Below are 25,482 nucleotides of genomic sequence, written 5' to 3'. Positions count from 1 at the left end.
TTCTGCTTCTTGTCTTGAATATTTTATCAACTGCTGTTGCCTTTGCTGCTCAGTAGGAGTGTAATAAAGCCCAGATTGCTGATGCATTTAAGTATCTGGTCTTTTGTGTAAACCAGTCCCCTGTTTCTGTTTATCCCAATGCAAAAACCTCAGCATATAATTTTTAAACATAGCAATGAATATTTACTCTCCTATTACTGGAGCTGAAGAAATAAAAATAAGAAATGTGAGATGCTGCAGCATGAGAATTCTACAGAGAAAACTTGGGCAAACTTCTCTAACATTTAGAATGAGATAACGGTCATAATTCCAATAAGGGAAGTGCAATATCCATTCAATCAATCTCCATTTTCCCCCCCAATAAGTATTTAAAGGAAGATATTCCCTTAGACACCAGAGTAAAGTTTTAAAGAGATGTTGCTCAACAAGAAATTCTGAAAATTGGTGGTACTACTTATCTGTGGGCTTAACACAATGGTTTTAATGTAACATATCTGTTTACATATAACGACTTGACTTGTACACGTCACTAAATAATCAAACTGAGAATGTACTTAGAACAGCATTTTGCTAAGATTTATCTTCTCAGCCTGTTTTTATTTCTTTGAAGCATTAAAGATCACCATGCAGGGAATGTATTAACTTAAATTTGCTACTGAATTTTAAGATTCAAATATTCTAGGTCTCTGAGCCCTGTGCCACATTTAAAAGAAAGTGGGACAAGACCACAAATATATCTTTTATATATTTGGGTTTTTTTCAGGAGAAAATACTGTTTGATGTCTAACTTTCATGGAATCTGTACATATATGTCTCCCCATTTCCAGCTGCCCCCACAAGAGAAGAGATCCAGCTGTTGTCTCCTTCTTTCTCACCATGTGTGCTCCAGAGTGGAGCTTTGCCAGGACACCCTGCTGGCTCTTCTGACACCTGCACTGCTTTTGCCTTCTTCAGAGCAGAACAACTCCCTGTTTACCTCAGTGATCTAGTGACTACTTCAGTCACCTCATTCACAGGAAGATGCATGTACATTCTAAAAGTTTTGCTACATGAGAATTACAAAATACAGTAGTAGGAACTTACCCAGTAGCTGAACATTACAGGGACTGTCGAAAGGGCTTGGACTGTGACCCCTGAATAAGAAAAAGCAGTTATTAATGTTTCCTTTTGTTTGTTTGTTTGTTTGTGATAAAAGATAAGAAAGAATTTTGGTTTGAGAGGCAGAAGGTAAAAGTTTTATGATAAGAAATACTGATTTAATTGACATGGATAGATTTTTTTAAAAATTATGGATAATAGTAATAAATTTTGTAATGTAGCAGTTTATTAAGATTTGAACATATTTGGTAAGTAGAAAGAAAGAGAACACTTTCCCACTCATACTAGATTATTTGTGAAATTAAGTATTTTGATTTTAGAAATATTTAGTAGGCACATGTACAATCAATTAAAATAGCAATTTAATGTTACTCACAAAAATGAATGTGACATTAAACCAATAGACTGCCATAAGTTAAGTTTATTTTGGGGTCACATTTGTCATACATATTTAATAAATAAATAAGTGATTTTGCTCAAAGATTAAAAACATCATGTTAGCAATGGTTGGTAAACAATGTTTACCCAAGTGTTCCACAAAGCTATATTGTGTTAGGTTTCATTCGTCCTGTATCTGGGCTACTGAGGTTGTAAGTATAAGGAAATCTGCCTGTTTTCAGAAATAACTTTAATGTTTGCAATAAAGAGAATTAAGTCCATGTTGTTCTGTTTCTGTTCAGACACAAATCTATACCATAACTTTGTGTGTGACAGACCACAGGAATAAAAGCAACAAACCTGGCAGACAAACAACAAAAGAAACAATGGATAATAATTAGGACTTCACTAAGTATTTACATGCAAAACTTTTTTTTTACATTTTAGGTCTGATTGTAATATTTATGCACTTTCTTGTGAGACAAAGACCTTGCCAAAGCGCTCCAATGTTTAACAAAATGATTCTCAATAGTTAAGCAGGAAACTGGCTCAGATTCTTCCAAGATCTGATTAATATTATGTACAGCAGCAATGGTTTGGGTTAAGGATTAGGTCTGCAAAATTACATGTTTACCAAAGTGCAGCCTAAATTGCATTATCCACCAATATGGACACTTGATTGGTGTGTTTGAGGACATTCACCATGTTGTCCACAATGAATGTTGTATCTGGTTTCAATCCATTTTTACACTTCTGAGCAAATTTAACACAAAGCCTGAAGGCAGATTTCCAAGCTGAACTTCCTAGACAGTGGCTTTAGGAAGAATTAGAATCAGCACAGAAAACCCTCTACTTTATATCCTCTTCAGAGGATTTTACAAAGGAGAAAATAATAAGAAAAGGCAGTTATGATGAACTAATACACTTTCTCTAATAAAACTGTGATGATTTGTGCCGCAGAACTGTGATGTTAATTACCTTTACAGCTTGTTTTATTGAATTACCTGGATAGCTTGTTTTATTGAGTGGATCAAGACAGAGGTGTGCACACCAATTAGACCCAGGACATATGATTATGAGAACTAATTGAGTCTCTTTGGTCCATTGGATACCATTTCTTATTACTGGCAAGATTTCTTGGACAATGCACAAAGAAAGGCTTTTAGCAACCAAGGTAGAAGTTATTTCTCTGAGTCAATAATGCCTTTTAGTGACTGATTCTAGTTTTGTTCAGCTGGGAGACTCCTTGCATCTTTGTCCCAAAATTATGCCATGTTCTGAGGTTAAATTTTTGGGTATACTTTATCTCGGCCTGTGTTACAGAAAATGCTCTTTAAACTGAGTAGCTACAACTTTCTAAACCAAAAAGGAGCAAATGTGGCCCGTAGTCTTTATTATTAGTTGAGCAGTAAGAATGAAAAACACCAAGGCCTTTTTTTTTGTCCCACTGAATTGGCTGATGTCTGTGTCTCTGGAGTGCTGTAATAAAGGGGGACGTTTTTAGGGCACAAGTCACCAGATGGTGCTGTAACACATAGGTTTAGATTTTTTTTTTTTTTTTACCAAGCAAGCACTGTTCAATTTGAGGAGAAATATTGCAGTGTTGGTTTTACGGTACATTTTCTATTCTGGAGAGCTCTTGCAGAAATTTGAAAAAAAAAAAAAATTGCTCCTGTGTTTTCCCTTTGCCTACAGCAAATAGATGGGGCAGAACTGTTTTGTAGAAACTTGCCTTTAGTGTTGAGGGAAATATCTGAAAGGGAAAGATGCCCAAAGGCTATTTGTGATCCACATTGTAGTTGAATGACTTGGTAATCCCCAAAATCCCTGAGCTAACTCAGAGAAAGATTACAGTCTAGTCAAGGCATGATTCTATGATTCTGTGAAAAGGCAGCGTATTTCAGAGTTTGCAAAGACATTTGGGCATTCCCATTAAATGTCTAATGGTTGGAGTTTGAAATACTTTTCCAGGGTGCAGATGAAGTAATTGAAAAATTATCTAATTATGTTTACATAAATTACCCCATAGCCCCTGACTTCCCAAACTGGCCCATATGATGTGTTGAAGTAAACCTCCTCAAGGATAATGACCCAAAGTACCCCCTAACACAGAATCACAGAATCATTTAGGTTGGAAAAGACCTTTAAAATCATCAAGTCCAACCATTAAGCCAGCAGTGCCAAGCCCACCACTAACCCATGTCCCCAGGTGCCACATCTACCTTTTTATTAAATCCCTTCCTAGACAGTGACTTCACAACTGTGCTGGGCAGCCTGTGCCAGTGCTTGACATCCCTTTTGGTGAAGAAATTTTTTTCCTAATATCCAATATAAACCTCCCCTGGTGCTACTTGAGGCCATTTCTTCTTCTGCTATCACTTGTTATCTGGGAGAAGAGATCAACTCCCAGCTGGCTACAACCTCCTGTCAGACAGTTGTAGAGTGTGATAAGCTCTGAGAGAAGGAAACAATAATCATAAAGGTGCTACTTAAAAAATATCTACTCTCTTCAGGTGTTTATTCCTCATAAAAAGTTGAAGAAGATATTCAGGTTGTGTCTACTGGGAAACTGATGTAGTAATTATTCAGGTCTCAATCTAAGAAGAAAATAATCTTTAGTAACATATTTCTCTCACAGAAGTAATTTGGAATTGCAGTGTTAATAAGAACTAGCAAAAATAACTGATCAGACTGTAAGTTCCTTCCCTCATCCTCAGTCTCCCATCTCACATACTTTATTTAGTGTCATGTATGCAGCTTGATGAAAAGCTAATTTGGAAACAAACATACAAAAAATCCTATGAGTAAAAAGAATATTGTTAACATTTGGAACAAAAATGAAAGATCTTCCTCCTTTATGTGAACTACTTCTATACCTGGAATGTGTGTTGCCTTTTGAAGTCCACAATCAGTCATCCCTACTTATGTCAATTAGTTCCTTACTAACTTAAAATCCCATCAAAATCAAGGAGTTCATGTGGGGAATAAACTGCTCCTGAAAATGAGGAAAGTTACAGGAACATGTCCCATCTGAATATAAAGCATATCAGTTTTCACTGACTTTCAACAGATTTAAACTAATGAATCAATATGCTAAACCTGTTAATTTTCCCATTGTTATTGAGCACTTTCAGAAGAACTGACAGAGAAGTTGCAGTTATTCTAAATGAGACTCAATTATTTCAATTCCTTCATGGAGGAAGGTACCTGACAGGTCCATCTCTTTAATCCGTACTTCTGGATCCCAGCAGTTCTCTTGAATAACTCTAAAAACCTTTCCATCCTTCATCATCTTTGCCTGTCCCTGTGAAATGACATTTTCATATATTATGAATGTGACAAAGCAGTACATGCTAATTTATAGTTGCTTGAGTATATTGTGCTCCCTACAGAAATTCAGTGACAAAATATTGTTCTTTTATTTTTATGCAGTAGGTATTTTTAAACAAAGACTATTTTAAAAATAGACATTAATAAAACAGTCATTTATAGTTCAGATTTAGTCTTCATAATAAAAAAAAAATCCCCTTTCTTTTGCAAGGTGTATCCTTCTACATTTATATAGAAAAGATATCAGGTACCTTAATCCGAGTTTATCCTCAAACCAAATTTTGACCTCAAAACAGTGCTCTAATTAAATCTGTGCTAAATTTTCCCTTTGGGTGTGTATATGTTCCCTTAATAGAATCACAATGATTCCAGTAACTACAGAAATAACTGTACAGCTCAGTTACTTTCAGTCCAGTTGTTTCATATTGCCATTGATAATGAGACAAAAGCAGACCTGTTATGTTGTCTTCAGGTTATGTTTTCTCCTTGGGAAAAAAAAGAATTATTGAAGAATTTGTATTTGGGAAAAAAACCCCAAGCAAAACTTTATCACAGTATAAACCCATGACCTCAATTATAATATCTGAGCAGGGTTTTATTTTGCCATGCACTGCTTTCCCAGATGCCACCAATTCCCAAATGTATGAAGTTCAAGATATTATCACAGTCATGACATTTAATATTGTTCCTTTATGAACATGGAAACCTTTTAAACTTCATTTTTTCGTTGATTTGTGAATTGTTCAAAGAAGTTGAGGATGTACAGTGTCATCACATCAAGCAAAGTAAATTGTCTGTTAAGTTGGAGGTACCCACATGCTGTTATGAACATGGACAGACAGGCACACCAGGCTTTCTGCTGGCTGACACTTGCACAAATGGATGGGACACAACTCATCAACACTTGCAAACCCTGAGTATTTCCCAGCTGTTTGAAGCTACTGTAGGGATAAGTGGGAAGGGATGAAAGCCAGAAGATCCACCTGGCGCTGTGCATTTGGGGTGGGTAAGTGAGGTCATGCAGCAGATGCATTGGACAGAGGAACACTCCACCTGCAGTTAAAAATTGAAGACCACATGAGAAAACACGGCAGCTACTCCTTCACCTTGGCATTAAACAGCTCCGTGCAAGGCAGGCTCCTGACCCTTCAAGAAAGGGAATTCTCTCTCTCCAAAGGCCACTTTATTTTTCCTCACAAAGTCAGTGTTATTTAGAATTGTCTATTTTTATAAAGAAAAAACCCTGTTAAATCAGAACATTTGTTACTAGTACACCTAACCAGAGGGATTTCTGTCCCCTTCTGAGAAGTCAGACTGTTCTTAAGCTTGAATTTGTTACTAACTTCATACATAGTTCACAGATATACTGTGGTATAATATACAGATATAATGAGTATTTCAAAGCTCTCCTCAAAAAATCTAACTGTGCTGCCCTGGCAAACTGTCAAGTCACTTGTTACCTGTATCACAGGCTATGAAAATTACTTGAAATATCATAACTACAAAGTCCTGATTCTCCAGTAAAATACTTCAGACTCTTGTAAAATTGGTTTTCCAACCTGACAGAAAGGTTTACTCTGGCCATACACTCCAATACATTAAGAAAAGTTTAGTGCATTTCTGCAGGTTGTCTAATAAACAAAAAAACATTTGGGGTGTGAGAAAAAGGCAGAGTAGAACCAAGCATTGCACCACACATGAATAGATTGCATGGATTTTACTATTCTATTCTATTCTACACTGCTGTACTCTATCCCATTCTAAACATTATTCGATATTTAATTATTTAATTAATTTATGTGAAAAGTAAGAGAGACTTATTTCAGAATTAGGTCCAGCAGGCTGATTTGGTTCAGCAAACTACATTTAAATGATCCCATTGCTGAACTACTCAGTCACATCCCAAATTGTTCTTCTTTAAACATGCATGTAATTGTTTTCTTCCAGTTTGACTCTGATGCTTCTTCACCGAATGATATGAGAAGCCTTTGTTTTTTGTGTGGTTTTTTTTTTTTTTTTTAATCTTAAGAATTAAAGAAAATTATTAAATTATCCCCAGCTTTACATATCTGAGCAGGGTTTTATTTTGCCATGCACTGCTTTTCATGTAAAATTTTCAGACAGAAGTAGGCTGGACAGAATTCTCTGCAGAGGGTATCAGGCTATTATTGACTTGCCACAAAGTTCCTCTGCAAACTATTTTTAGCATGGAATTTTAGCATCAGACCTGTAACGAACAGCTAAGCTGCTAAAAATGTGTCCAAGCATTCTCTCCTTCCTGCAGCTCCCACATGTCTCAGGAGCTGTGCCATCCACAAGTTGGTTCTGCAGGTGGCTTGTTCTCCCCTACTGTGCCTGCTTATACTCAGATCTGAAATCTCAGCATAATATTTGTTTGCTCCTCATTCTTGGTTTCAACCTTCATATTCTGTGGTCCTTTTCCACAAATGGTTGTTAGGCATTTTACAGCATAGCCTTGCATATAATAGAAAGGCAAAAGTGTGTGTAATGTTAGGTTGCAATAAATAGACACGGGGTTGTATCTATTTAATCAGGCTTTCTCTTTCTTTCTCTTTCTTTCTCTTTCTTTCTTTCTTTCTTTCTCTCTTTCTCTCTCTCTTTCTTTCTTTCTTTCTCTTTCTCTTTCTTTCTTTCTTTCTTTCTTTCTTTCTTTCTTTCTTTCTTTCTTTCTTTCTTTCTTTCTTTCTTTTTCTTTTTTTCTCTCTCTCTTTCTCTCTTTCTATTACCCAGCTAGTGTAAGCTTATATGCAATCACAATGAAGTAGGATTTTGCAAAGTGACAAGGGGATGAGGGAATATCTAGTTCCACTGAAATTAACAGGTATATACTTGAATACTTTGGTACCTGGAAGATGCAAGTCTTGCTTCCCTAAAGCTCAGTCTCTATAGAGAATGAATGAATTGGCCAAACCACAAAAAGGAGCAAGGAAGAAGATCAGGTACTCTTTTCTTTATAAGGTTACTCCAACAGGGAGAGGCACTGTCACCCTGAAAATGCAAAGAAGTCAATCCTTCTATCCCTTATCCCTCTAGTTTTCAGTGTGGAATCCCTTTATTGAGAGAAGAATTTCAGAAGACAGTCACAGATTGTGAGTTTCATCTCTCAAGAAAAAGGTTCTACCGAGGTATATTAGGACTTGCCCTGATATTACTTCACAGAATACAGAGCTCTAGATAAATCTGTATCAGAAACAGAGCCAATCTTATTGCCGCTTCACTTCTTAATAGATTTATTGTGAGTTTGTATTCTTGAGGACAACACAAGATTAGCTTAGAGCACCAAACAGCCCAAACCTTGCAGTGATGATCCAGCTGTACCCATCCACCATATCCATATCTCTGTGAAAGAAAGAAGAAAAAGACAGTGCTAGTTAGCACTCTGTAATCACAACAACAGCAACTATTACTACTACTACTACTACTACTACTACTACTACTACTACTACTACTACTACTACTACTACTACTATTATTATTTGTAGTTCTTACAATCCAGCAGTACCTCATTCAGGAGAAAAACACGTGGGCTCAACTTTGAGTCTGAGTAGCCCCATTGACTTGAGCAGAAGTGCTGAAGTTGGACTGGACCTGACTAATGTTGTTTGTATGTGCAATTTTAGCTGCCAGTTCAACAACATTTTTAAACAACTTATTCCAAAATGCTCAAAGTTGCTTACTATATTGACGTTCTAACTGGAATGATTTTAACACAGAAAAAATTAAATTAAATATTTGGCAGTATGAGAATTGAGCTGACTACTTTGCAATCTGTGATCAGTTAATCATTAGCACAGAGATGCATCGATTCCACTTTTCAGCTTCCATGATTCAGCAGCAGGACTGAAGGTCAGCCTCTTGTCTATTAATATTTAAACAGCCAAGAGTAGCTAAAGAGGAGAAGCTTAGATGCTCATTGATTCTTCCAGAGAGATTCAAAATTGGTCATGCAAAATAGCAAAATCTACATATGAAGCTGATTTCCTCTTACTTTCATGAATTAGCAGATGAGAAATAAATGAAATTTTCAAATATCAGATTGGAAACAATGCTCAGAATTCCTATTTTTTCCATTAAGAAACATTTAAAAGGAAAGTAAGTAAAAGCAGGCATTTCTTTCACTGAAGTGTAAACAATTTGGATACAGTCCTGAATTTCCTGTGATACCAAATCATTACTTAATGCCACTGTAAACTTTCCTAGTGCAGGTGTGTAGAGCCAAGCCTGACTTCAGCCAGTCAGAGATTCTACAGACTGAGGCTATGTAGGTTTTATTTAGCTATGTTTAGCTATGCATATTTTATTTAAATTTATAAATTTATAGGGTTATATATAAAAATATTGAAACTTGGGGGAAGTTTAACTTAAACTAGCTCTGTGCTAATTCCAATTACAAGCTGTGCAGAAAATGAGTACCTTAAAGGTGCTGAAAGAGCACAAAGGCAATAAAGGAACTCACTGCTCTGGTTTTGAACTTATTTTCTTCTTTCTTCCCTGCAGTTACTAGCAGGGTGCATTGACAGTCCTTATTTCATTTTTTATACAAATTTTTGTACTTATGTTGGGTTCCTAAGCTGTTAAATATGTATCTTGACAATTGAATTTTCTAGGATGAAGGTTCAGTATTTATTAAGCTGGAAACAAGAAAGAGAAGTTCAGCACTAAGTAAATTTGTGCATGTTAGGATACTTCTTTGGTTTTCCACGCATGAGATGTAGAGATCTGTTAATGGGTTGAATTTTCAGATGACTCCAGGGAATTCTGGGAGGTGTTTTCTGCTCTGGGCCCATTAATAAACCATTGAGTGGCTCAGAACAGAGGAACAAAAACTAGCAGATGGAAATTAACTTTTAAAAATTTGGTATTTGCTTCTTTATCTGTGTTTAAAAAATGCAACATTGGCCTATAGTGTCTACCATAAGTGAATTCAGTCTTGATGTACATCTTGGAACATCAAGGGATTCTTGGGATCATTTTATCCCAGTGAATTTGTTGCCCTTTTAAAGTACATACAGAAAAAAAAATTAAAAAATCCTTTAAAAATCATATAAAATCAGAATAAAGGCATTTTATAGGTGTTTTATAAGATTATGCACAAAGACAACAAAATCTGAAACAACCAACAGTAATATGTCTTCTAGTCTGTTTATTTAAATTCCTGTCCATTTAAAACAGACATAGTTGTTCTAGAAAGGGTCTGTCCTTCCACCTGCATTATTAAGTGTATATGTGTTTTACATCAGGAGCTCTTAGTATTACAAACAGGAGGTTCAAATAGATATTTATAAACACCTTCCTAGATAGACATGGAAACAAACATCCCTTTCCAGGAAGTTTTATGTATAATGGTGTTATTTTTTACTCCTAATGAGGAAGCAATCTTATGTATGTTTTTAATGCCAGATTTTCTCATAATTTTTTTTTTCTAATATGCTGTTAACATTTTCCAGCTGTTCTCTGTCTAATATTGGTTGATGCTGGACTGTCATGATTAAAATCACAGAAACACAGAGCTAATTGATATGAAACCCTTTCAGATATACTACCTCAAAACATAAGTGACACTCTCTGTTCCTAAATAAATTTCATGGAATCATGAAAATATAACTGTAAAGGATAAATTGATGTCACTGAATAATAATAATAACAACAATAAAAATAATATTAATATGCAAAGATTCAAAATTAAGACAAATTGACATAGCTTCATTGTTCTGACAACTGAGATTTTGTATTTTAAAAACAATATGCTACTTCCTTCCAGTAACTGAAAAAATAACAGATATCATCATCATCATCATCAATTAACTGTACTTAGAGTGACCCCACTCCTATTGAAGTTAATGACTTTCATGCCTGGGGGTATAAGATGTGAATGATTTTTGTCTTAGTTAACATTAATCTTGCCTAATATTTGCTTATCTATTTAATTTAAAACAAACATGAATACTATTTGGGAACAGAACATCTCTATTTTTATCAAGACAGTGGAATTTACACCTCATTATTTGACAGTTTTAGGTCAAAAAACCCAAGGAAAATGGTAAGAATTGCTTCAGACTAAATAAAGAATGGGGAACAGAACCCAGTATGACATCCGTTTCTTACTGAGACTCTTGCTTTGCAAAGTAATGCATACAAATATTTTACAACTGAAAAAAAAAATCAAATTATACAAAAATCTAGAGATATTAACCACAGAACCCTTCATTCATTTTTCTTTCAGAAATCACATGGGTAGAAATGGTTGCTGATCACATAAGGCATTGCATATCTAAACTCTTTTTACCTTTTTCAGGTCAGGCCATTCCTTAGGCAGAATGTGGCTATGAATATCAATTTTCATTTTGGAAGTATCACAGGAGAAGCACTCCTTCAGTGATAATGTTTTCTGTGTAAATGCTACTGTCCTTCCTCTCCCTGGTTCACAGGTTATTAACTTTGGCTGCTGTCCAGATCCACCTGCTGCCTTACCAGGAAAGCTTGGTACAGTGGCCAACCAGGAGGCCTAAATCCCAGAGGAGTGGCTCTCCAAAAGAACAAAGGCTTCTAGCAGAAAGTCCCTGTTAATGCACAAACTACAGCTGACTGAGGGCAAAGGGAAAATACATGTTTATATTGGCACTATGAAGGGATTTATTTTACACAGAAGCTAAAATGAAAATTTGTGGTTGAAAATCACTCAATAAAATCGAGTTAGAATAGATGTATTAAGCATGCTGACTTGAATTTCCTCTTTTCTGCCTCTCAGGTCTGAAATTGTAGAGAATATATAATGTAGAGAATATGTAATATAACCCTAGTATAGACAGTCACACCTCCCCATGTACTCTCTGTTTTCTCCCCTTGCATTTTCTTTAAAGCTGTGTAAGAAAACCCCCACAGAAATATTGAATTGTAGACAAATCTCTGCTCTGCACTTTATTTTCCCCTTCTCATTATTGGTTCTTGTAGGATATTTACACAAGCTGCTGCATAACGTCGCTCACAGCCTTTCAAGCTGGCTCAATATACAGCAATACATATATATATAGCAAATATAGCAGTTTCTGTTCCTAAGTAAGTTACCTGGAGCTATCTCAGATTTTCTGTGAAACTACATCTCCTCTTTTGCTCTTTACTCAATTTAGAATTACACTTCTTTCCTCGAGATACCCTTGCCCCTTATTTGTGCTGTGTTTTTCTCCGTTATTTTACTTCCTCTAGAGTTTTATTTCAATGTATTCTACTCACACAGTGACCTCTTGTGAAAGCTGGATAACCATTTCCCGATTAATTCTTTTTTCGGTGAAAAATGCTGGTTTTTTTCCAAAATTAAATACTCTCGTGAATCTTGCAACTTCAAATAAAGAAACGTGAAAAATAAGTGGCACATTTTGTTTCATCTGTTTTCTGACTTCAGTATTTTGTTTGGGTTTGATTAAAAAAAGTGGACTCTTGTATTTCCCTACTTTTTCACACATTAAGCAAATCTACTTTTGATTTGGTCAGGCAAATTTCTTGGAGTTATTCTTCAACTTCTTGTGATGGGGTTGGTTGGATGGGTTCTGCAGCAGGAATGACTGAGTGTTCAAAAGAGATGGGAAGCAGCAGCTTTGAGAGAGTATTTCCTAAATAAAGCAAGTCAGCCAAAAATTTACTTCAACAGATCAAATCCCTGTGATTGAAAATAGCAATTACTTCCATCTCAAAATCAAAATCAATGTCTTCATGACTAGGCTGCCAGGTTAGGCAGCAAATTTGCTCTCCTGCTCCCAAATGTGACAGCTCTGCTCTGTGATGTGGCACTGTAGTGTCAGCCTGTTGACAAGCAATGTTCCTGCATGTACTACACCAGACATAAGAAAGAGTATTGATTCAGCTGTGGGGACTCTGCATCATGAATCCATAGACGTGAGGCAGACAGCTAAGGTGAGTCCTTCAATAAAGAGATGTCTGGAAGACAATTTCCTATTTAAGCATAAAAACAGAGGTACTAGTGAAGGAGAGGGGCAGGAAGAGCTTTGTGCATCTGAATAGTGTAAGACACCAAGTTAAGTCACCTCAGCTGCAGGATGCCATGCAGAGCTCAGCTGCATTTCTCCAACACTGTGTGTAGTTTTCCTCAGTTCTAAAGAAAGATGTAGTTGTTACTTACTGCTTCCAAGACACAGCTCAGCTTGCAAACAGTGTAGTACTCCCACACTGTATTTCATTTAGCAAAACACAGCATTGGAAACCATAGCAGTTGAAGGCAAGTTTGTATCCATTTCGCTTGATCAAAGGGAGAGTAAGACATCCGTCTGTATCCAACATGATCCATTGGATCTGCAACAGGAAGACCTTCAGTGGCTACAAACAAAAACATCTTCAGCTACACAGGTACCCAACCTACTCTGAGTGCAACAGTGTGGAAAACAGGACACCTTCACTGATGTTTTGGACAACCTGCCTGATCACAGTGAGTGACTTCTGTCTCTCAATATTTAGGCTGAACAACACAATGGCTTTTAGCACAGTCCTTGCTGTCTGTCTCCACCCAGTTGTGCATTTCTGGGGTGTGAGACAGAGGAGCAGGAATTGCTGGCAGTAGCCAGGAGAACGTGCAGCTGTGTCAGGTGGCCTTACACAGACAGAGCTGAGCTTGAATTCGCTGGGCTATATGTCAGGCAGGAGGTTGAGATCAGATGGAAACTTTTACATGCACAATCTCTGGGGCCATAGAAAGCTGTATTTTACCATTTTTGGGCCCCTGTAAGACATGAACTTCATCCATTCTTGGGCTACCCACAAATACTTTACATTGAGAGGACTGGAGGAGACCACAGAGCTAGTCAGAAAAAAAAAATCAGTCAATAAATATACTTCCTACATCTACGCAGGAGAACTAGAATGCATAAAGACTTCTTCTTAGCCAAAAGCAGCCTCCATACACTAGGATGGGACATACATTAAGTTGGTATACCCCCCAGGCTCAGTACACTTCTGCAGGGTATATGTGTCATTAAGATCACTTGCAATAAAACATGCATTTATTATGGCCATTAGAAACCAAACTGCATGCTTGAATTTGAGCAATTTCCCATATTCGTGTGTGTGTGTGTGTGTTATATGATGCCCATTCACACAGTTTTAGGCTGGGAAGCATGATTAACAACTCCTTCAGGCCAATTTAGCTAAAGACTATTCAGGCCAAGGCTGATTTCAGACACACAGACACAAGTCTAGCACATCTATAGGGTTTTATTTCACTACAGGGACAAGCACTAAAGTGAAAATGCTGTTAGTTGTAGAATGTTAAGGGCTCTTTTCCAACCTATTTAGTTGCTTTTCTGAAACAAGTATAGAATCTGAGATTTGGAGCATTCAGGCTGGAAAGTCGGGATCCAGTTCTGGCCTTTGTTTATCAGGGTAAAAGTGTCAAAAAATGTAGTGCATGGTTTTCCTCATGTCAGTGGGAAAACCACGACCTCTTCAAAAAAGGGTGCATCAACAAACATTGGTGAGCTCTGCAGATAGCTCTGCCACATACCAAGGCAGCCCGTATTCAAGTGGGATGAACACAGACACAAAGAGGCAAATTCAGGACACTGATGTTAGAAAAGACTAAAATACTTGTGCCAGTTTTTCCTACCTTCTGTTTTGCATGTTCTTCCCTAACATCTGTTCTTTGAATTGCACATTTGTTTGTGCAAGCTGACTATTTTACACACCTGAACAGCTCCAGAAAAACAAGTGGAAAACTCTTTGTGCTTGGTAGCTAAGATGAAGTACTTAACGAACATGTTCCTTTCCAAATGAAATAAATGTTGAGCAGCACACTTATATTGGTTGCTTAGCAACAGGTTATCCTTTGGCTGTGCTGGGGACTGCACAGGTCCTCTGAGACTGCCATTACAGACCTGCTTGGAAATGTCAGATTTGGAAAGGATGCAAAAGTCACTAATTCTATTTTTTGTGTGGTATCAAATAATTAAACCTCTCCTATTAAATTAGCCTGATCACAGAACTTAGTCCTCTTCTGGGACTGCAAAGAACATAGACTTCAGTGGAAGTGGTGTGGTTTCAGTCCTGCAGGGAATAGTAACAATGAGTATGGTTTGCCTTCTAATGAGGAATAAGGTTCTGCATTTCCCATATAGCACTTTCCATACGTAGCTCTCAAGTGCTCTACAGTGGGTGCTATTTTTGACAGGAATACATTAGTTTACCCAGCAGAGCTACACCAGGAGGACATGTCCAGCTACAGGTACACCAGTAGTCCTTAACAAAGACGTATCCCAGGCAATGGGTGGCATTATGATTTCCTGTTCATATACCAAACACTTCAGTGTGACTGCTGAAGGTCCTGATGGCTTGGATGGTCAGCTGGATTGCAATGTCAGTGTTTCATTTATACACATTTATACAGTGCAATAGAAAAGGGACACACAGCTCCAATCTTAGAGCCAGCTAAATCAGCTCAAGGTGGGAGCAGTACAGGTGTACTCATCATTAAACACTTAAGACATGTAGATTATTCATTTTGTTATTAAAAAGCCTTTGCAGAAACAACTGTAGAAGCTGATGCTGCTCTGTATCTTGAGTCGGTTTAGCCTTGCAGAGAGGTTGGGCTTTTTAGGTCAGATGACACCGTGCTGATGCTCAGATGACACTGTGCTGATGCTCAAATGACACTGTGCTGATGCATCTCTGATGCTTCCAAGATCTAAGCTATTAACTTTGCATAGTGAAGCTTCATGGTTGCACAAGCTCAGGGTGATGCTGCTCACCATGTGGTCTCCTCTTGGAGCTGCCCCAGCCTCCCCAGTTGTGTCACTAAAATTGATAGTGCGAAGGTGTCCAAATTTGCTGATGCCTTTGGCAGCTCTGCCCTGCTCTGTGACTCCAGCCTAGCAAGGGTTCTGAGGAATCACACAGTGGTGAAAGTAAACAGAAAGTCCTCTGCCAAATTCCTGACCATTACTGTGTTCTCTGCTGCCTAAGTTAAGTCCTAATAAATCCTCATTTATTTCCGGGTTTCTAGAAAATATTATATTGTTGAAATTCAACTAGCATCCTAAGTCTAAAGAAAAATATATGGCTATCTTTCAAATAGCATAATTATTTTCTTAATACACTACATTTGCAAATTTGCAATTTACAATTGCCATGCATTTATCTTGCATAGAAATGTTCTATCAAAAATGTTAATTAAATAGATATTTTCTAAAATATGTGTATGAGAAAAATAAAACTTTAATTTTTTTTCCCATGTGTAGACACAAACAAATAAAAAATACTCTATTTGAGCATGTTTCAGGCCAAGTGTCACTCCTGTGCAGTGGGAGCAACCAGACAGATAACAGCAGCAAAAACATGGGCCAAAAAGGACAGATGGAATGAAGCTTACAGATACTGATGTCAAAAAGTCTTAATTTTCTAGTTAATACCCCATAGTAACATCTGAAACGGTTTCAATTATTTAGAAGGCTAGTCCAAATGTCTTAACAACTTTTTTCCTGCTTGCTAGATGGTCAAATCCCCACTTTCCTCTCCTTGAAGAGGCCTCTCTGTGCCACTCTTTGGGAGCATCTGAATTTTGGGGGTAAGAATGGTCTTCTCGAAGTCTTTACTTCTTCAGAAAGGAAGCCAAGGAACCAACAGAAAGACCCAGAGCATCCGAATTTTTTCAGCTGCTTCAACAAATTCCTGCACCTTCCTCTAGAACTCTGCACAAGTGTGTTTATGCCTTCTCTCAGCTACAAGGACGGTACTAATGAAGTGGCTTTTTCCTGGGTCCTCCCTTTTTTCAAGGTCTACTTGTGCGCAAAGTTTTATGTTCCATCATTTCTAAGCAGCTGTGAATCCCTTTTGCCAAAGAGGTCTGGAAGGGACTGAGATGACCCCCTGGCTCCCAGTAAATCCTGGGCGCTGCTGAGCCACGGCTTTAGGCTGATGATACATTGACTGAACTTCTGGGAGGCAGAAATACCGGTACCTGTAGATTACCACAGCGAGTGCCAAGGTAAAGACCTTTCCAATCATGAAGATGTTTACAATGTAAATGTTTCAGGTTTAGTACTTGAAATTCATTCATCTGGAGGAGGGAGCTTGGCAGAGGAGTGCCTCCACAGGGGATTTCAGGAGCCTACTTTCACTTGGCTGAGTTCAGCTATAAACATTTTTCTGTCTTTAGGTTCCAGAATTCTTATCTTTCCACATACACTAATTCCATTATAGGATTTATACCTCAACATTATTTCTTTGAAATCCACAAGATATTAAAATTATTGACCAGATTGAGAATACAGTTCAGATTATCACAGGAATTAAGAAAGATCCAAATATTAAAGTTTTCACTCGTGCCACTACTTCTACAAAAGTCATATCAGCAATCAAAGCCCAGTGATTACCACCTTAATGCAAACATCTCACAGAAAATGCTGTCAGTTGGAAAAAAAAATCTGTTTCTGGTGGATTAAAAGGAGATAGTCCTGATACTCATACTTTCCCACTGGTGTCCCTGTGTGAAGACTGGCACTAATGAGGATAATATGTTGGTTATTATTACTTCAGGCAAATAAATCTAATAGGAATACTGCTGGAAGTGTTGCTGTGCTGCTTTGTTAAAAGTGAATTTACAGTTGAACCAGAAGGTCAAGCTACAGGTTGCACTACATTTCTGTAGCACACAAGAGGCTACAGAACTGCTCCACGGGCTCAGAACTGATATTTATAAAATCATTAGTGCTGGAAAAGACCTCTAAGATCAGTGAGTCCAAATTTGGTAAAGGTTTACAGAATATCCTATTAGCAGCTCATTGTATTAAGATAACTTTATATGTTTAACACAAAAATAAATATTACTAGCTAAAACAAGTTTCCAATTTGATTGAGAAATAATATTCAAACTGCAAAATTCTTACTAAGAAGTGTTAACCAGAAAACAAAATTAGGAATTATTTTCTTTGCAAATTATCTGATCATTTCTTTGCTCTCCAGCTAAAGTGACACTTAGATTTTGTTATGTGAATATATACAATGGGATTATAAAATAATAGAATCACAGGTTCATTTTAGTTGGAAAGGATCTAGAAGGTCATTGAGTATAACTGGTAAAGTAACACTCTCAAGCCCACCACCAAATCATGTCCCCAAGTGCCACATCTACCTTTCTTTTAAATCCCTCCAGGGATGGTGACTCTACCACTGCCCTGGGTAGCCTGTGCCAATGCTTGCCAACCCTTTCAGTGAAGAAATTTTTCCTAACATCCCATCTATCACTGACCTTGAGTCTAAAAGTTGTGCCCTGTCCTTAATAGAAGTAGCTTTCAGCTCATCAGGTGAATCTCAACAGACGAATATTTTTTTTTTTTAAACACTATAAGCCTAATAACTTTGTAAAGTTATTGGGAATAAAAAAATAACTTAGTCCCCAAAAGAAAACTCCACTTCAAAATACAAAATCAAATTAGTAATCTTAAGAAACGCTTTATGAATTTCAATCTGCTCTTGACCAACAAATAATTTGGAAATATGCAGTAAGACATTTACATAACAGGTAAATAAGCATAGTTACATACATGGCTGTTGTGCCCACTTATTTCAAGCCCCAGCATGACAGTGGCTAGGACTGGGATTACTTAAGTAAATCAGCCATGCCAAGCAACAAAAGACTGTGTACTAATAGCACAGAACCTCACTGGAAATAATGCTTCAGCTACAGGAAAAGTCTTGTAAATCCTTGTTATTCTTACAAATAACTATTAAAACCAAATCCATCACTGAGTTTTCTACTCAATGCATTTGGTGGACTTACACCATGACCGAATTCAGTCACCCAGCTCTGACCATTCTATTTTAGCTTGTAACTTCCACAAGTGGAACAGGAAAGAAAATCACCTGCTGCATTGGCTCTTCTCCTTGAGAAAGCTACTCATAAACATTTTTACCATGTCTTCTAAGAAAATTTCTTTTCCCAGTAAGACACCTTCAGTTTGCCATTCCTGGGGAAGGTTCCATTCTAAATGGAAACGTGTTTTGATTCACGTTTGCTAATAAATATTTAAATTCATGCTTAACTCTAAAACACATTAGGAGCACTAGATTTGGTAGCACTACTAAGTCGAGCAAGTGCCAATTGCTGCATTTGCACTTGAGTGTTCACCTCAGTCCTGCTTAAATTTATGTGCAACTAGGTCCACTAGCAACTATATGCACACAAAGAGAGCACAGAAAGAATGGTTTCAAGACTTACACTGTAACTCAGGGACTCCACTGAGGAGTTGTTTTGGTTCCACACGCTCTAGCTTCACCAAGTTAGTCTTAAAGAATGTATTTTCAAAAATGTTGCAGTAAATTCATACTGTGGTCACAGCCAAACAATCGTGCTACCCATTTAAAAAAATAAACCTCTTTCCTTTGAGAAACCTGTAAGGTGCACTTTGATTTACAATTTGTGCAATACAAAATCCAGATAAAAAGACTTAATCCAGTGCAACTGGTGCTGTAAGTAGAACTAACACTGCAACTTGAATTCTTTCCTCAACTACTATACTTAGCTTTCTTCTCAGGAAAAGGCAGGTACTGTCTTTTTCTTTTTTTATTCCGACATTTGGAATTTAACAACATCCTTCAAGGATGAACAATCGTTTTCACAAGTACTAAAAAAAGACCCATGGCTTCCTGGCTGTGTTTAAGTGTGCTTTATTAATTTGATTTTTTTTTCTTTTATTTGCCGAAAAAGATCAAGAAATTTATGCTTTCTTGGTCACGACTACAGCCAGGACTGTACTGCAGATACATTGAAACATCTGTGTTCACTTCTGAGTGTGAAGCTCACACACAAAGCCACTCCCTAAATCAGATCTATTTTCCCCTTCAGGACAATGCAACTCACCCCCATCTAATATTTCTTGTAAACTTTTTAACAATCTAAAAAAAATTTCAGATGTTTTAGAACAGCTCTGTTATAGTTAATCATTTTGAACCCAATAGAAAGTCCATTGAAGTCACCAGGAAACCCAGTTGTTTCAGAAGAGAGCAATCAAGCAGCGATTCAAAAAGTAGTTTTGAGCCACTGAAAAAAACCAGACCAATTTAAATGAGGAATCACAGCTAAACCTTTCCCAGGATTCAGTAATGAAATGCAGGAGTGCCACTTTTGGACTGTGTCTGCTTGCCCACGGTGCCTCAAAAAGAGATCTGCATTATAAACCATAAATTTGCTGATAATGTTTGTGCAGCTCACTGTGAATACTACAGGTTGCAGCTTGCAGTGCATTAAGTAGAGCACCAAACAGTGATTGCAATGTACACACAGAGCACTTATTTCCTATCGATCCCAATGGATTTTGCCTGTGGGAAGTGACGCAGGCTCGCGCCGTCTGCTCTTGTGGCTGACGCTGCAATGTCAAAGCAGAACTGGGCTGAGCTGCTGCTAAGTAATGTGGGTTTGTAATGAATGCACATGTTGATATAAATCAGTGGTTGCTGGATGGGTATTTTAAAATTCCTTCATCTCTAGTAACACAGCCTTTTCAGGAACAGAAAGGAAATACATGCTCCGAATATCCATTTTTCTAACACGCTTGCTCATCTCTGCTGTATGTTCTTAAACAACTGGGTGTATTAAAATCTCCTGGGGGCTTGGAGCACAATCATTAGGATCATAATGTAGAGCACACACTTCAAATACTAGGGTTTGGATGTTGTTTTTCAGTGAATGTTCACCACTTACCAAATTATAAAGGAAATCCTTGTCACTACCTTTTTTCGCGTGAAATCTGTAAAGTAGTAACAAGATTACATACCATTTGTGAAGCTCTCAAGTTTTGGATCCCAGTAACTAAATATGTGTGTTTATTAAAATTAGCCAATAATACAATTAATTTCTATTAATTTCTAATATTACTAACCAAATAAATCTTACATTCCATTCATCTCAAGTGACAAAAGGAAATCAGTTGCTCTAATTCAATGGAACTATATCTCAGTCCATACTTGCAGTTTGTAGGTGCTTCAACAGTCTAACTGAAATATAGTTAAATGACTTCCTAAATTAATGAGGTTTATATGATTTTCTGTAGTTCAGTCAAGATCTCAGGATTTGTTTCATTCTCACCTGTGTTGCTATACTTGGTGTGTACTGCCAGTTTCAGACACTCACCTGCTTGCCAGGGAAATGGCCAGGGAACAGCAAAGGCAATCACAGCAAGATGGACCCCGTGCTATGTTCCCATAGAGGCTTCAAATGTAATTCCTTTATTGGTTTGCTGAGCTCTGACGTTTGGATTTTTTTCCCTAACATAAAACCCATGTACACTGTGAGTATATTTTGCCCTTTGGGAACCAGAAATAACAATGTTCAGACATCAATGTCGGGATACCTATAGTTAGGTCCCGTGAAATCATGAGTTTATGGAGACCTGTGCTGCCAGGAATGAAACAGGATCCCCTGTTGAGATGGTTGCCAGGTATTTGCTCCTGCCTGCTCTTTCCTTCACAGTCTGGCTGTTGGTCACTGAGCAGAAGCCCAGATACTATTACAGGATGCTACTGTAATTCCAAACACAGACACCCCTCTCCCTAGTTGGGGGTGTCTCCCTATGGTCATAGCGAAAAAATGGGGAAGAAAAAAGCCATGTGGTAAATGCAACATCTCACAGAAGCAGAGCAGGAGTCTGAGGTGATTGGAATAAGTAAATGGTCTTATATCAGTGTGACAGGAGGTGACAGATGTTACCTGATGTTCACTCTACTGACCTAGGCTTCCAAAAAGCTTGATAGTGTTGTGGTTGAAGGCAGGTATCGTCATATTTTTTTATAGAAGTGTTACAAAAGAGTTGAATCATATTGACCATCAAAGGCAAATACAAACCACAAGCACTTCTATGTCAAAGAATCATGTATTGTACTACCTGCAGCCATGCACTACATAGGGCAATTAAAGTTATAGTTCATTAAAGCTCAGGGGTAGCATAAATAAAATAAAGTTTTAAATAGAAAACATGAACAGTCTTAATTTTGGCAATGTTTTGGTAAGTCCTTACAAGTGGCATTGGTTTGTACCCCTCACAAAAACCCAATTCAGAAACAACCTTAAGGACAAGTTTAACTTTTGTATTATGTGTTCCAACACCATAAGGATTTAAGAGCTGTATAACACTAAGCTAATATTTCTTATTCCTTGGCCTGGGATGCTTTTCCATTATGGGCCCAGGCTAACTGAACTGATTAGTCCTTCTCATATTCTACATTCCTCTTACAGTTAGATGTTATTATATTAGATAAAATATTCTGATACCCTATCCTGAATTAGCTACTAAATAAAAATATGCTCATGTGGGGCTTATTTAAAAGCAACCTTCAACACTGTAGCTTTACCTTGGACACTTCCTATCACTTCAGCTGAAGCCATGCAGCCATAAAGGAAGCAATTTGCAGCACTGAAGTCACTCTTAAAATGCTAAATGCAGAAAAGGTTGGTCAAGTTTTATTCTAAAAAGCACATTGCACACATGATCAGGTATTTGTTGCCATGGCTGACTTCCTTTATTGCTCTGAGTAAATCCATATTTGAGGCATTAAGGATGGGTTGGGATGCTGTTAGGTAGAAGTAAGCCAAGCGATTTTTAAGCCACAGTTCTTTCACTCTTGCACAGTCTAAGAGCACAATAGATAATTTCTTATTTTTTGGATCTTTAGCATGTGCAATTATGGTTGAGTTCATAAATTAACTTGCAGTTAATGCATAATGCCATCTAGTGGGAAAATCAACAAGTCTAGATGCAACAAGTCTGTTTGGACAACCCATGCAATATGAATCTAGGTAGTATTGCAACCACTTAACAGTTTCAATACTGAATTAAGTTTTGAGCAGAACTATAACTCAATTGGCATGCTCTTGATTTTCTTTCCTAATTAAATTTCATTTAGAGATTGAATTTTCTGGTCAATAGAATTACACAAACTGATAAAGGAGTCAATATTAAGAACTTTAGTGATACACCAGCAAAAACAACCTGCAATTACTGAGAGTTTCAGAATTAATGATCTTAATCTTCGTAACTATGAGGTCACTTTCCTATATCTGCAGATAAAATAGGAAAAAAAGTGATCAAAAATCAAAAGTTATATAAGATAAAGGAAATAGGCTTGTCATAAAAAGAGTGGAGTAGAATAAGGGGCCTAGAGAGGCTATTGGCATCAGATAAGTAATATACTCCATTAACTGTTCTTCTAAAATGTACAAGGAAGGAACAATCCAAGAGGAGGAAGTCATCAGGATTTTACCTTCATAAAAACACAGCACTTGCCCTTTATTGCTGAATTAACCTGCTCTTAGACCTGAATTATCATTTTCTCAAAAAAATGAGCCAATATAGTGCTATCCAGAGCAAAGCTGGGGAAGTGTAAGTTAAGAAACAAGAAGCAAAAAGCCAGGTCTGTTTTATAACTAAATAACAAATGCACCCAAGCACTGATAAGCTCTTCCAAGTATTGCCTGATGGAAGAAGTGTGTTTGGCTGCTCCAAGAGTTGAGTCTCAAAGGATTACAGAACCTACTACAGTGACACTGAGGGGATTCTGGCATCTAAAATAAAAAACAAAGTGGAATGCTCCTGCTTTTTTTCCTCATTAGTTGAATTTCAAATGTTATAGGAACAAAATTATTTTCCTTGTGACACACACAAAAAAAAAATCCAAACAAAAAAAACACCTGTCTGACCCCAATATAGCTCTTGTTGACTCAGCCTGAAAAGTCATTTTGTGATGCATCTCCCACTAAAAAATTAAATACCAAGATCCTAAATATGGCAAATCTCAGACATATGAAATGAAGATGCTTTGGTACAAAGATAAGACAAAGTCTGTGAATAGGTTTTTAATTAAAGAAGCAAGTGAAGAAAGCAGGTCCTTTTGGACATATAAACCCTTCCTGAAGTCATGAAGACTGTGTACCTAACTACACTTTTTGAGCATATTAATTGGAAATAAATTAAACCAGTTGGCTTAATAAAACATGTTACTTCTATTTACAGATATTGTCTCAGTTTGACTAAATTTATAAATATAAATATACCCAACTTGTACAGTCCAGTGACAGCTGTGATAGTCAGTAGATAAAGCAAAAATTAATCCAAGTATATAAACCTCACCAATAAAATAAAAAAATCTTAAAATACGCATTTTCTAATAGAAGGATGTAAAAATTAAGTGAAATTTCTGGGACTATTGAAGCATCCCTGCACCCTGATACTGAAAATATGTGTAGTCTTGATGATGGAGAAGGAGCTGTCTGCATTACTACATGACTGCCTGCCCCTTGATGACTTCTAGGCATCATTGAAAGCTTGAGACAGAATTTGAAAGAAGCAGAAATTGAATTTTATCATAGTCCAATTAAATTATATGACTGACATCTCCATCTTCCTTTTTGGTTACAGGACAATTTTATTACAGCAGAGGTTCAAAATTTTACTGACATTTCGAATTTCACCTATGGATATCTTTTTAAGCAACCAGTAAAATTCAAATTTAAAAACAATTGAAGTTTGAAGTGGGCTTAATACTCTTAATTCTACAAAGAATATTTTTTCCCAATTTCTTATGCTCCTTTTCCTTGTAAAATTAGCAAAAGCTAGTAGCCATGCTCAACTCTATCACTGCTAATGTAATGTAAATGTTTTAATGGGGTTATTAACCAACCATCCTATCCATTTTTCTATAAATCCAGATCAGACAGCATTCACTATGGATAGACAAATGTCAATATTTATAGAGATCTGTTGCTTTTGCTACTGCTGTACACACAGAAAAAGGCCTGGCTGCAATACAGGAGAAATTTTTGGCTTTGAATTCCACAAAAAATGGTTCCCATTTCTTACAAGAAGAATGACATGAATTATGTGATTCCCTGTCTAAGAGGATGAGAAACAATTATGAGAATAAAGAATGCAGAAATCCATTAGAACTCTTCTATATGTTGTTGACATTATTTTTGCCTCTTCCAAAAAATTATTATCTGAAGAATTTAATTATTTTACTCACAGCATCTCCCATTGAAATGAAGCATTCAAACACAGCTTGTATGCCAGGACTGAGGAAACTAATTCTATTTCCTCCAGCAAAAAAACCCAACAAAATCAATCAAAGAACATTAGGTGGGTAACAGATTCCACTGGGTACTAGAAATTTGATGGCTATCAGAACTTAGTTTGATTTAAAGTGTCAAACATCTGCTTGAGAAGATGTAAAAAAGCTCCCAGAACTGGCACACTTTGAAACGTGTATAGTTTCCTGGTTATGAAGAACGTGCTTTATAAAATATTCATTTTGGCAGTGGCTATCAGTCTTTTTCTAAACACTTCCTGTGATCATCAGAGCTAAACACTCAGCTACAATTCATTTGACATAAGAAAAGGGTAAAACTCTCTTTTCCAATTCACAAAACAACGTGGATTAGCTATTCAAAACAACACATAAATGTTATCATACCGCAGAGTTTATCAGACAACTTCCAGAAAAAGTGAGCTGGGGAGTACTTACTTAACATCAGAGCAGAAGCAATATAAATATTATTGCTATAGATTAGCAGAAAGGTGATTTCCTCAAATACGCAGTATCTTTTCATAAAGATAAAAAGACAAGACTGAAAAAAGTATTCTTTTGCAGATGACACTAAGTGCCAAGGAA

General features: G+C 36.9%; 1 protein-coding gene and 1 long non-coding RNA gene across 4 annotated transcripts in view; one reads left to right on the top strand and one right to left on the bottom strand.

The window, feature by feature from the left end:
• Positions 1–25,482, bottom strand: part of ACMSD (aminocarboxymuconate semialdehyde decarboxylase) — a 38,558-nt gene that overhangs the window by 11,723 nt on the left and 1,353 nt on the right. The window contains exons 1-4 of one of the 3 annotated variants that reach the window (XM_032692866.1): positions 11,114–11,245; positions 8,122–8,166; positions 4,684–4,780; positions 1,084–1,133 (exon numbers count right to left, since the gene is read on the bottom strand). In XM_032692866.1, the coding sequence (XP_032548757.1) occupies positions 1,084–1,133; positions 4,684–4,780; positions 8,122–8,166; positions 11,114–11,170 (249 nt within the window). In that variant the 5' untranslated portion in view covers positions 11,171–11,245. Of the gene's footprint in view, positions 1–1,083; positions 1,134–4,683; positions 4,781–8,121; positions 8,167–11,113; positions 11,248–25,482 lie in introns of those variants that run through there. The other 2 variants (XM_032692867.1, XM_032692868.1) reach the window with 2 other exon arrangements.
• LOC116789266 lies at positions 8,707–11,530 on the top strand. The gene is made up of 3 exons (XR_004357958.1): positions 8,707–8,919; positions 9,033–9,088; positions 11,123–11,530. It is a non-coding gene; the product is annotated as an uncharacterized LOC116789266 (long non-coding RNA).

The sequence above is a fragment of the Chiroxiphia lanceolata genome, chromosome 7, assembly GCF_009829145.1.
Source record: "Chiroxiphia lanceolata isolate bChiLan1 chromosome 7, bChiLan1.pri, whole genome shotgun sequence".
In the NCBI taxonomy this organism is placed as follows: Eukaryota; Metazoa; Chordata; class Aves; order Passeriformes; family Pipridae; genus Chiroxiphia; species Chiroxiphia lanceolata.
This window is presented reverse-complemented; position numbering and strand designations above follow the sequence as displayed.